Source organism: Pseudopodoces humilis, chromosome 11 (assembly GCF_049639895.1).
Source record: "Pseudopodoces humilis isolate 2021_Gansu_Grassland_sample_001 chromosome 11, ASM4963989v1, whole genome shotgun sequence".
Taxonomy (NCBI): domain Eukaryota; kingdom Metazoa; phylum Chordata; class Aves; order Passeriformes; family Paridae; genus Pseudopodoces; species Pseudopodoces humilis.
The window spans coordinates 8839203-8852956 of record NC_142210.1 but is presented as its reverse complement, the minus strand read 5'-3'; the positions used below and the strand labels follow the sequence as shown (position 1 = coordinate 8852956).

At 42.6% G+C, this 13754-nt stretch overlaps 1 protein-coding gene across 2 annotated transcripts in view; it reads left to right on the top strand.

Annotated features, from left to right (window-relative positions):
• Positions 1-12889: 12889 nt before the first annotated feature.
• The window catches only part of DOCK10 (dedicator of cytokinesis 10), a 140453-nt gene continuing 139588 nt past the window's right edge, over positions 12890-13754 (top strand). For both annotated transcript variants that reach the window (XM_088060798.1, XM_088060796.1), the window contains exon 1: positions 12890-13145. In XM_088060798.1, the coding sequence (XP_087916924.1) occupies positions 13047-13145 (99 nt within the window). In that variant the 5' untranslated portion in view covers positions 12890-13046. The remainder of the gene's footprint in view (positions 13146-13754) is intronic.

Sequence of the window (13754 nt, the reverse complement as noted above, 5' to 3'; positions counted from 1 at the left end):
GAAAGTACTGAATCATGTCCAGTACATTTATCCTTTTCACTCCCATTTGGTCATGCAGAATTTCCAGTCTCCAGCAGCTGCTTCCCACCCTGGCAGCAGTACATTGCTATAGGCATGTTGCTGCATCCCAACAAACCACCAAAAGAAAGGGGCAGTAGTAGTTTCAGGCTTTACTTCCTCCTGCTTTAAACTGCACCTATACTCTATTGAAACCAGTGTCTACCTTTATAAAAATGACTGAAAAATTTAATGGGCTTTCTGCCTTATTTCTGTTGCCTGCTTTTTTGTTGGTAATGCCTTCCTTTTCCAAAGAGTTGACTGTTTGTGTATATGCAGTGCCCAAGAGTTTTGGCAGAAGTCAGGTTGGCTGATTTTGCTGTTTACTGTTTTATACCATAGATCTTATTGTCTATGTGCTCTGCATTTTCATGAAGGAAAAAAAACATTTGTGCAACATCTGCTTTTAAAAAAGGAAAATATGACAAAGCATCCAGATTTCACCCAAGAGGATTATCCATTAAATTATGGTTGCATTCAATTGTCACCCCAGTTCTTTCCCATTGGGAATTTTACCTGTGAGGTACCAGGCCAAATGCATTTTAAAATTAAATTTAGAGGTCACAACACCCATCCTATTAATCATTTCAAGCAGTAGAAAAATCAAGCAGACTATGTGTTTAGAAAAGAAAAAAGAGGCTCCTGGAATGCAATCCTCAATGCCAAGTACACTTTGTATAGAGTATCATGGAAAAACAGCATTTAAAAATGGAAAGGTCAGGATCTTGACCTGGTTGACTCCCACAAATGGTAAAATATGCTCACTGTGAAAGAAGAGTATGTGCTATGGAGGTATGGGACATGAAAGTGAGAATTAAAAGCATGAAGACAATTAATCTTGCCTTTAGTATCATCTATAAGTACAGTGAAAAATGTGCAGGTGGAGCACTTACTAGAAGTTTCAAGCTGCTCTGAATATTCCTAAATTAAGACTGTGATCACAGAGAATTACCTTAAGCTTCTGCTCTTTTATATTTAAATTTTCTGCCAATTTTTCAAACTAAAGAGGTGATTCTAATGATGCACACTTGTCAAGTGCTACATGGAACAGAGAATTTCTTCTTTAAAAGGGAAAAGACTGCTTGAGCTGTAATTCGTGTGATTATGTGCACTTTCACCACTGCAAAATATGACAGAGATCTGTTTTTTGGTGACAATGGACCTCAGTCTATTTACAAGAGGGTTGGTGTCACAATTAAATCATGCATGACATTTCATCAGTCTTACCAAATGGAGCCTCTCAGCAATGTATGTTTAATGTAATTGATAATGGAGTCATTTTTTGAAATTGAGAACATATCAATCATTCAATGATTAAGATAAACTTGCAGTTGATTTGACATGATTTTCCTTGCAGCTTCCATGTTAGAATTTTATGAGAATTTCCAAGAAGAATCTGATGACTCGGTAGAGAGGGGATGTGAGGAATGAGTCTTAGAAGGGCTGCAGTGCTCAGTGCTGCCATGCCTGAGAATTCATAACAGCCTTGTACAGAGAAAGGTTTAAACACCAAACTTGTTATTTTCTGCACACTTAAGAAAAGCACTCTGTACTTAACAATGTCTGTAGTCCTGTGAGTGCCTGAGAACTTACAGGATGAGTGTCTTGTGAATCACTGAGTAATGCTTCTGCTCCATAAAGGTGCTTTAATCCATGTGTGAATCTTCTCCTAAGAGGCTAATACAGCTGTCACAAATTCAAGGGTTTGGATTTGCACAGCTGAAGTGAAAAGAACTTTTTTTTCTTATGTTCCAGCTTTTTATAATGCTGTTCTGAAAGCAGTGTTTGAATGCTTTATAAACAACATTGCTCCTGCACTTTTGCCACAGTAAAGGGGAAAGTAAAGGGGAGGATGATTAATGTGAATTATACAGCTGACCAGAAAAGAGAATACAATATTTAGATGGGAATTTTTTGTGAAATTCCAGCTCTGAATGAAGCTAAAAAACAGTTTAAAATTACCACTTTTCAATTAGTATTAATTATTTTTGTTCTTACAGTTATCTACATATAGCCATAGATAGCCTTATTACTCATTTGGAGCTTGTGAACTAAATATTTGAACCCCTATATACCTTTATGCCCACAGAGAGGATATCCTTTTTCCCATCTTCTTCCCATAAATTCTGCAGAATAGGAATTAACACAAGTGTCCAGATTATTGCCTTAACCATTAGGTAGTGCCCTCTCAATTTAAAACCATGCTAATATTGCCACATAAACACTGGCAGTAAATTTTATGCCTATTCATGATACAAAGAGACATCACCCTAAAGAAACTGGTTTGGATGAATAAATGCTTCTTGTATTATTAAATTTAAGGGTGTTGGGATGGGAGAGGAGCTTATGTCTAGAGTTCAAAGCATGAATGAATTCAGATGCACAAGACATACTGGATTTTTCTGGATGCTTATGAGATTGCATGCCCTGGTCAGAGATAACACTAAATATGTATACATCTTTGTTTTCATTTAAATTGTGTACTTGAATACTTTGGTGGCCTTTAAATATAGAGGAATTTTTTCTTAAACCTGCAGTGTTCTTGTTCTTCTCAACTTCTTACATTTAACTCTCTAGGACTAGAATTCTGCCCTGGCATTGTAACTAAATATGAGGTCAGATTTGGTATTCTGTAATTAAGGAAAGACATTCTGACCTTGCTGAACATGTAAAATAATGACATAGCCTGTCTTCTACTAGCAGTGTGTTTTCTAGTAATAAGAATTTATAAAAAGGATAAGGTCACTGTTTGCTGTGTTTGAGATTTACACTTAGCTACCAACTTGAACCTGATTCATTAAAGACATACATGCATTAATTGATTAATAAAAACAGTTCACTGCAATCTGTCAGTTGTAGCTCCTCAAAGATGAGCCTACATCCTCACAAATCTAGCAGAACTAGTTAAATTTATATGCGTTCACAGAGCAGGTCATAGCATGAAGCTTGAAATATTTAGAGCCACCCTATGATCCTCTTACTTGCCTTGCTGAAATAGGCCTACTGATGCCAATGGTACTTCTCCTCAGGCAGCTACACCCAACATGGTCCCTTAGAAAAAGGGTAGATGAAAGGTTGGAAACTCATTTCTCTTCATATCATTCATGCTATAAGCCTGTTTTTACAGAGTATAACCTTTGCAGCAAAGTGTACCTAGATATTAAAGGCATAAGCAAGAGTATTACTTTTGCAGTTTTTAATTTGAGCATTGAAGGAGATTATTTCGTGTTTGCAGGTTTTCATTTCCTTCTGTTGCTATCTTGTGTTAGAACACATTGAACTTCAACCAGATCTATCACCTCGAATTTGGTGAGTTGATCCACTGTGAGATGAAGCAATGCAGATGCAGTGCAGGTATCAGCTGTGGAGGGAGAAGGCTCTCCCCAGTGCTGTGGGGTGTGCTCTGCTTGGGTGACCACCCAAGGCTGACCACGGTCATCCTGCCAAGGGCAGGTGCCTGAGAGCAGGTTGGATGTCATGTTCTGCAGGTGGCAGAACAACTAAAAATTGTGCAATGCTGTCATTTGTAACAAATCAGAGGGAGTGGGAATTTCCTGAATTCTGTGAATACTGAAGAATAAAAAGTTTCCAGAATTACTGGACTAATGTAAAGGGCACTTGCATTTAAAATCATGTTAAAGGAGTCAGCCTTCATGTGCTATTAGTAGTGATGAAGATTCCTAAATTCCATGCAGCAAACATCTTCATCAGCACTTAGTGACAACTTAAAACTTTACTAGAAGCTAAGGAAGGTGTCATGGACAGGAAGATTCTTTACATTATACACAGGAAAAAGTTCAAAGCCCAAGAGAAAATGAAGCTACACTTTACAGTATATTTTGGGGGTTTTGCAGCACAGATGATAAAAAAAACCACAGCAGTTAGTTTCACTCTGCAGTTTGTGTGTGCTGATAATAGGACAGAAATGCATTTGTGGTCGGGGCAGAAGAGGCAGGGGTGGTGGAAGCTGTTATCTCAATGGATAAAATAATGCTTGTATTGAATGTTTGTGCGCACCAGCTTAATGGTATAAGAAATACAATAACTTTTTCACTACACAATTTTGTTGTGACAACTTTGTCACTTTCAGGGACAAAGAAAACTTAGGTAAAATGTTTAAATACCCACACTCCTGAGTTACCTGTTGACTTGAACTAGAATCCCCAGATAACAAAGCTGGATATCTGTGTTAGAAAACTAATGTATATTTGGTAAGTTGTGCCAGTACAGATATATAAAATGACAGATTTCTTGATTTTCTTCAAGAGGCAGTTCTAGAAATGTTAGATTACAAAACATGCTAAAGAAGCAAACCTAGAGTGTACCTATCTTTTCTTTTTTTTTCTGGGGGAAATGGCCACTGGGGGAAAGGGGGCCAATTCTTTGATGCATTTGTGAGAAAGAGGAACTATTGTCTATTCAAGCTCACACACAGTTGTGAAAGAAAATAGTTTTCATGGTCTTGCTAAACAGAGACAAGACTCACATGGCCTTGCTATTTAATGCAACTGCAAATTGAAGGGTTTTGCTTCTGATTTGCAGTGGTATTGAAACAAAATTTTTCCAAGCATTCTTGAAATTTACAAAGGAATTGTTCCAGATCCAAAGCCAACTTCGAGTATGAAACCCAGTCCAAACAGTTACTGCCAGACATTTTATGCTGTGCTGAAATTGCTCTCCATCAGTGATGCTATAATCATCCATCTCTCAGGGGCAGCCTTAAGTAGTTGTAGGAATAGACTTCAAACTCATTTTTTGAAGAATGACATGTTTCTGTAAATCCAAATCTCCAGACCAAGATCAATTGAATGTCCAAAGTTACAACTCTGCTCTTGCTGCTAGTTTGCTAATGCTAAATGTGTTTATCAAGTTTTTAAAGGTGGAGAATTGACAGCATATAGCATATATACCTTTCTAGCAGAACCACACTACGGGGTACCCAAAATCAAATGGAAAGACTCTTAGGGAGTACAGTGGCCATGTGTAACAACTGAAATCTGAAAACCAAAGAACTTCTGAAATACAGAAAAGCTGTGAAACAAACCCAAAGAATTACTCTTGCATAATGGTTTTTTCATTACCACATGCATATAAAATCCAGGACACTTGTGCTTTGTACTGTGTGTGACAATTTGAGAGACTCAGCTTGTCTTTGACAGAGGTCCTTTCCTAAACTATCACTGAATGTTTACTTAGAAGGATGAAAATAAAGAATGTGTTATATTTAATCCTACTGCCTTTTTTTTCCTTCAATATTTTATGCATATATTCGTGGATGTTTTTGCTTCCCTGCAGGTTCAAAAATGTTTGTGGTGTAGAAATAGCTAGCACTTTAACTTCTTAATATCTTCTAACAGATTTCAGCAGCCCTGTGCTCACTGACAAGTATCTGCATATTCACTCAATCCCAGCTTGCCCATGTGCAGTTTTGAAGGGAGAAGTATTGTGGAGCACAGGCTGCTATTGCCTGACCACAGAGTTGACCACATCTGGGCAGGAGCAAGAGCACTGTGCCCAAACACAGGGATGGCTGGACATTTCTGGCCTGCTTTATGGTGATGATTTCCTTAAAACCATTTTCCAGAATGTACATGCACATACTGAATGGAATAAACCATTCATTTTCTTTGTCCTTTCTCACATATGCAGTGTGTGTTTTCTTTGCTGTCTGCAATAAATTGCAGTCAAGTTTATCCTAAATTACATCCTTGTGTTGAGGCAGAATGCTTCCCTAGTCTCTGAGGCTACTTACTCTTCTTTTGTGTTTCTTTGCTACATCAGGCTGCATTCCTAAAGTGAACCTTATATGGATTGTTTGCAAAATGAATGGAGTCTCCTTTTTCATCCCACAGTAGTTTTTTGTGTCAAATTTCTCAAGAAATCTTGTCAAATCCAGTAGTATTTTCTTCCTGAGCTTTGGCTTCAAACGAAATCATCTCCAAGATATTGCAATGTAGCACCTGTTTCCTGGTAGAAATGGCTAGACTAGAATACTTAATTGTTTTAAGCCAGTTCTGGACACACTTCAGATGAATCAGTTTATGGGGAAACATAACCTTTGCAGAGCAATACTTAAACTCTGTTATCATTGCTGCCTTTGGTATCTTTAGTAAGCTTGGAGGAGAGAACTGGGAGCCACGAGGAGGCTGCAGTGAATTTGTACCACAGTGCAACCTGCAGTGTCTTACAGCAAACAATCTCAAAACACACACGGTGCTTCTCGGGGAGGACATAATCCAGGAATTCTTGCAACATTTAATTCCCTAATACAATGTCTAACTAAATGTTAACTGACTCCGCTGGGTTTTGTGTTTTAGCACCTTTGCAGCTGCAGCTGTTGCCCTCACACATGTACAGCAGTGTTGCCCTTCAGGGATTACACCTGAAGTTCCTCGGGTTTTATTTCAATCTTTTCTTATAGGGATTGCAGTGTTCTCAGATGTGTTATCTCTCATGGTTACCTCCTTTCCCACGCCTCCCAGTTTAACTGAAGAAGGAAAACTCTGCATTGCTGAAAATTTAAGTGTTATTGTGCAAAGAAATTAAGAGACAGCTCTCACGGCAATCTTTTATTCTCCACATTGAAGCTTTAGTGTTAAGGCATGGAGCTGTATTCCTACTGACAGAAGGCATGGTCGGTCCGCTGGGGGCTGGGACAGCTGCGACTGTTGTGTAACTTCTGTGGGTTTAAATGGCTAAACTTAATTGTGGTTCGGCTGAGTGTTCCACGGTGAAGAGAGAGGGATGCCATTCCAGCTGGCAGAAGGATTGGGAGACATGCAGCCTCGATCTGTGCTGGGTCCCCGTGCGGCTTGGAGGATGCTTTCTAAGAGCTCAGTGGATGGTGGTGTCGACCAGAGGGTTGATTTCTCGTGAAACCTGGAGACCACTTCAGTTTCATCTCATGAACCGGGATTCACACCTTAGCAAGTGGTTAATACCAAGAGCAGCTTGCATACAAGCTACTCTTGGTATCAACCAGTTGCTTGGTATATAATAGTAGCTTGTATTAACCGGTTAATACCAAGAGAAGCTTCCTGCGCCGAACCCAGCCGCAGCCTTGCCGGGAGAGCATCCTTTGCTGACCACACGCACGGAAAGCGGTGTGGCTGCGCCGGCCGGGCTGGGGCTCCCTCCCGGAGCCCCCGGGGCCCCCGTATCCCCCTCGGTGGCGGGCTCTGGCAGCAGCCGGGGCGGGCGGGGGCCGTGTCCGCGGCGCCTCTCGGCCCGGCGCGCACATGGCCAGCGCGGGCGGCGGGGGCGCGACGCTGGCCCGGGGAGGTTCTGCGGGCCCGGGGGCTGCGGGCGGCCCCCGCCCCGCCCACCTCCCCCGCGCGGGGGGAGCGGGAGGGAAACCCCCAGTTCCGCTTCCTGACGGCGCCGCGGCCCGGGCGGGGAGCGGCGGCCGGAGCGCGGGGCTGCCGGCGCCCATGGCCGGCGAGCGGACGCGGCGCTTCACGCGGAGCCTCCTGCGGCCGGGGCAGGCGGCGGAGCTGCGGCACAGCGCGGCCGCCGCGGCCGCCGGCGGGCGGCTGCAGCTGCGGGTGAGTGCGGCGGGGGTGCCCGGCGGGGCCGCGGGCTCCGGGCACCGGCCCAGGTGCGAAGCGCGCTCGGTTCCCGCGGAGGGAGCGGCGGCAGCGCCGGGAGCCCCGGCCCGCCCGGGCCCGGGCGGAGCAGCCCGCGGGCAGCGCTGGCCCGCCCGAGCCGCTCGGCCGCGCCCGCTCCGCGCCTCCCCGTGCTACGGGCTGACAGCCCTCGCTGACAGCCCTCCCTTCGCTTCGCCATCCTCCCTTCGCTTTCGCCGGCTTTCTTTCCCTTTGGCTGAGCTTCGCGGTGGCGGGCGAAGCGAGAGCCGGGGAGCGCTCGGGCGGTGCGGGACGGGGGCGGGCGCTCGGGGCCGGGACGGGCGCGGGCTCCCCGGTGTGTGACAGGTGAGGATCGGTCCTGCACGGCCCGGGTGTCACCATCGCTACCGAGGAGGGGGGGATTCCCCGGGATTTCCATTGGAAACCCCGCGCAAGAAGCCTAAAATGCCACAGAAACACAGACCCTGTTCCTACTTGCATTCGCTTTTAAAATGCACTGCGTGAGGCTTCAGGGCCCGTGCCTCTCCATCAGTGGAGTTTTCTCCTCCGTTACATAGTTGTACCTAAGTCTGTAGCTGATAGGCATAGGTAACAAATTGTTAAGAGTTCACAGTGAAATATCCACTGGCGCTTTCAAATCTCTAAGCATCTATGATTCGTTTATTAGCCATTTGGATATTAAGATTCCTTTGGACTGAAAGCTATGTGGTATGAGACTTATATGACTCTTTGGATGATTAAGCATATAATTTCTGTGAATCATTTAATTCAGATAAATATTTTCCTTTTCTAGTTTTTCAGACAACACAGCTCATGAAGTAGAGGGAAAGTTGTAAGTGAAAGGTCATCACTCATCAAAGTTTACCCCACAGCAGTGCCTACAGAGAATGTAATACATTCTCACTGCACAAAACAAAAGCAATTCTGCAACTGCATTCCTATAAAGTTAGTGGGCATTTTATATCTTTTGAGGGGTCTTGCCTAGTACAAATGGGCCCCTGTGCTAAAGCTGTTCTTAGACAACAGCCAGTTCACAGTTCCCAGTTACCTGTACACCAAATAGGAGTTGTTTTCTTTACATCACTAGATTTGAAGTGCTTTTACAGTCATCTTTGGAGGTCTTCATAAAGCATTCCCAAACTCCTGACTTTTGAAAACTTAGAAGAAGTTACATGTCTTTCCTGAATTTCCACAAATGCTGTACACGCTATCAGCTCTTGTCAAATCCCGAAGCATCCCTACAGCTGCACCACCAACAGATTTACCTGGTCCTGCCTGCTGGGTACACAGATCAGAATTTGGCTCGTTATCAAACAGGATGCACTACACTGACGGAGTTTTAGTGGAAACCCTCAAGGAACCGTCATGGTTGGTTTGGGCTCTGAGCAGATACCCTACCAAGTACCTGTCCCCCAAGAGGGTGTGTTTCAGTTCAGGTACCAGCTAAACTCTTATATTGTCTCATTGCATCTTGGAGTGTTATAAATGAAGTTCTGTTAGCAATATATTTTACTTTGCTGTGTCTTTGCTGCAAGAATGCAGAAACAAAACAGAATGAAATTGATGAAGCAAATCTGAAAATGATGGTCTGTTTCCTTAGAGGAGAGTGGTGTTTTTATTGTGTTGCTAACAAATCTTATACTGCTATCTTAATATAGGATTTAATTACTCCTCGTGTATTCACATTGTATTTTATTCAATCTGTCTTTAAAACATCAAAACTTCAGTTGTAGGGTGACAAAAATCATCTGCCACTTCTGTGAGTCTTCTGTAAGACTTCCTGTTGACTGATGAAATACACTGGTGCTGGATTTCATCAGGGCTTTTGATGCAATATCTGAGGCAAATACAATCAGATCTGAAAAGATGGTCTTTGAAAGATACTGAAGTTAAGATTGGAAGATGCCAGACCAAATTCTGGTTTCAGTTATACTGCTCAGTGGGATCACTTAGGGACTTCCAGATGTGTTTTATTCACCAGCAGGCACATTGGTTCTGAAGTTTGAGTTGCTTGCTGTGTTGAATATGTATGGCTCTGGGGAATTTAATGAAGTTACCATCTTTTTACCATACTTTTTTCGGTTGTCAGTAATGTTGCCTCTGAAAAGCAAAGTTTTATAAAATGCCTTATGCTGAGGTCTGATGATGGAGAACAAAGCTGCTCCCTTCAGGGTTAAATCTTTTCTGCCTACATCAGCTAGATTGGGCAGAATTAACCATGGTGTCTTGGCTAACAGGCAGATCTCTTGGCAGATATACCAGGGTTGCAGTTCTGGGGCTGCCAGGTGGAGCTGTGTTGTTCTGTCCTGGGCAATGATTGCTGCCGCTGGATCTGTAACACAGAATGCCAGGGTGGCAGGTCTGCTGAGGTGTGCTAGGGTTCTCTCTAGCCTCTGTGCCTTGCAGTCAGGGATGCAGAGATGGCACAGCTGTTGCAGTAAAGTTGTTGTCTTGCTTTTGTAAGAAAGTCCCACAGAACCTGAAATTTCTGGCTGAATTTCAGCTGACATTTTGTACCAGGAGTGAATATTCTCACAGAAGAGAAAAATTGTGTGTATTCAGTGAGGTCTGTTGGCTCTCATCACATCTTGCTCTGGCTGTATCAGCACCTTATATTCCAGTTATACTAAATCTGGCTTGTGTTGAAGTGTCCTGAAAGTTGGCTCAGCTGCTGTCAAGAGTCTGCAAATAACTGGCAGCCACAAAGGAGGGAAAGCATAAACGTGTAATGTGTAAAGAATTATGTGCAAAGAGCAAAGAATTAAGCCTGCTGGTACTGCTTTTGTGCTTGTCCTGTATTGAGTTGCGTCTGGATTTCTGCTGGTAACATTTGGACTGCACCTGCTCTAGGTGCAACCCTTCAGTTCAGTAGGAGCATAGGGATCAAATGTCTAAACTATCTTAGAGAAAAGTGTTGTGTCTTGTTGCTCTTTACTGTCTTCATATAGATTGCTTCTTCTTTTGTGTCCTTCACCTTTACTTTTGCTCACTTATTCATTTAATTATTGCTAGTGTTCAGCACACAAATCTGTTTGTAAGAAAAAAGGTGCCATTATAATCAGGAAAAATGAGTTGGCAAAAGTAAGGATGTTTGTCATTTGGTATTGTATAAGAGAGGAACTTCTGCAGTGCCCTGACAGATAAAAAGTGGAAAAAGAGGTTGAAGGTGGAATATATGTGTATATCTTTCTGGTAGGGGGTAGTAGCTGCAGTGTTTTGGCAGAAGTAACATTCTACATTAATTACCCAACTCTTCAGCAGGTAGGAGGAGTGGTGCTATCAGGTGTTGATGGTGTATGGCTGGACTTCAGGTTGTTTCCATTGCCTCCTTAAGCTTTCAAGTAATAACGGCAATTCACCAAACTAGCTGGTGAAATAGATAAGCATCATCTAGAAGGTAAATAATTTATTGTATTTTGAAACTTTGATGTGAAATTCTTTGTCTCTTCCAATAGCAAACACTTGTTTGAAAGTTGCTTTGTGAACACTAGCTGCCTCTGCCCAGAATAGCTGTGTGCCCATGAATAGCTGTGCACAAGAAAGGGAAATTAATATGTCTGTTGCTTCATTTGTGTCTGTCACTGCAGACACAGTTACTGGAGGCTTTTAAAAATGGGGTTGGGCCAGTCAGTGCTCCTAGAAATCAGCTTGCTAACTGCTTAGCTAGTACTGAACTTTGTTTTATACTATTATTTCCAGATCCCAATTAATTTGGCTAAGTACTGCTGGCTGCAGTCCTCATGCAGTCCTCATCCTTTACGTAAAGTGTTGTGACATTGCTTTTATAAAAGAGCTGTGGCAGGTCTTGCTCCTCATCTCTCTTCCATCGTTAAACAAGTTAATAGCAGTCTGGACTTGGGCTCTTGCTCCACGTGTCTTTTTTTTTGGCAGAGGTTTCTTTCCATCCCACTGCAGCCAAGCACAGAGAGTTGTGATGCCCAGTCCCTGAGTACTGGGATCTCTCACTTGGAAGGCTGGATTACATGGCTCTCTGTTCTGTTCAATATGGGTTCCTCTCCTTTCTACCTTACCTGGGGTCACCATAATTCCTCCCTGAAATTCCCTGAATTCCTCCCTGAAAGAATAGATCCCCTTAGTTTCCCATGTGTCTTTTATGTGGTATGTACTTTACAAATACCTCTGTTTATATTGTGGTAGTATATTTCTTGTTTTGTGTGGGTAATGAGCTGGTTTGTGACTCCAGTGGTGTGTTGGAGTCTCTCAAGAAGAGTGCTGTGTGTGGTTTCCAGCCTCTCAGGGAGCACCCACTGCCTTGGTACCTGGAAAATGATACCAGAGCTTTGACTGTGCCTACTCTGTATGGCCTGTTCTCGTTATGTGGTTGTACTTCCATGTTGTGAATAAAATAACACTGAAAACCTCATCTGGTCAGAAGGTACAGTGTTACCTGAGCTACTTCAAGGACAGAAACTGGACTGTGAAAGACATCTTTCTTCTGAGGATGTTCTGATGTCTACTGTTAGTCCAGGATGAACCCAAGTAATGCATTTATAAAGGCAGTGAGTCTCTGGTGGTGTTGTACCCAAAACAGACTGTGTGCTTGTACATGGTTGCACATGCACTGTCTTCACACACCAGCCACTAGAATTTTTGTCTATTTCCCTGTGAAAAAAAACAAATGAACAAACTTGGTTTTGAACAAACAGTATTCTTAAAAGCATGTGCATACAGAGAAAGCCTCATCCTGTTCTAGTGGTTGAGACTTTGTTCATGACACCAGGGTAAGGGAGTGTCACATGCAGGTCTGGAGCTGATAGTTCTGTTATGGCATTTGAGATGAGTTAGGGTTTGCTCAGGGCAGAGAATTTGACAGTCATATTTAGAATGTTGACAACCTTGTGCAATGTTGAAATATTAAGTAACTTCTTTATATTTTTAGTTTACCTGTGAACCTTGTTCATGAAGCTACACTCATAAACTTGCCTATCATTTATAGCCTGTGTGAAATCCCTTACTTCCTCAAGCACAAGACTCACATTATTTGCAAGTAGTCTCCTTTATTAGCAATTTTTTGTTGAAGTGTTCAGAGAGTAATTCTGTAGATGTTTTTCAGCTGGGTTATCCCAAGAACACTTGGTCTGGCCCTGGCAAGGATCTGATTGCTTTCAACTGGCTGCTGGAGCCCAGATGTAAGGGCAAATCAAGCGAAGGGTACAGGCAAGAATGCACTACTTGCACATTCTCCAGCTGCAAGGCTCCCTCCTCTGCAGGCAGACAAAAGGGGCAAAGTCTGCTTCTGAGCAATTCTAGGAACTTCATCTGGCACTGGCGATGAAATTGATGCAGAAATGAGGAAGAGGAGATAAGGGAATAGAGTCTCAGAGAGAGTGGAGACGGAAAAGGAAAGAAAATGGTTTAGAAAGAAGAAAAACATTGGAGAAAATGGGGGAAAAAAGAAAAGACTTTGTGGGGAAGGAGAGGCTGAAGAAGACGATAAAACGCAGGAAAGAAACTAAGAGAGCTGCCAGAAAGCTTCGTCAGGTTGGTGAATAACTTGTTCAGATAAGCCATTAATGTGCACCCCTGGGCAGCCATTTAGGAGGTGGGGAGACCCAGGCACTTGGATTTAAATGCAGGGTTTTTACTGTTGCCTCGCATCTGTCACTTGACTAACACTTTCTTTTAAATTTATGGAAAGTGAGTCAGTTTGAATAACTCATATTGCTCTCAGTTTATAGAAGCTGCATTAACTTTTTTTCCTTTTGCCTGCAAGGTTAAATAAGGGGTCTTGAGAGGGAGAGAATGAACATCAGTAGCAAAGAGAAGCTGGAAAATTAAGCCTTATGTTGGCTTTGGAGGAGGATGGATACACAGAGAGACAGTTTAGTATTGTTGTGGTTTGTAGCAGGCAGTTCTGCATATGTCACTTCCAGAAGACAAAACATGTTTGCAACTTTACTAGCATAAGGTCAAAAGCCTATGAAGTAGTGACACAGATGTGATTATTACACAAAGACTTACTTATTATGTGTGTAATGTTTCCAGTTAAGGATTCCCTGCATTTCACAGAATTCAACAATAATTTTCTGAATCTAAATTATACTTGGTGTATGTTTTGTGAGAACTGTGTATTTTTATTTTAACAAAAGT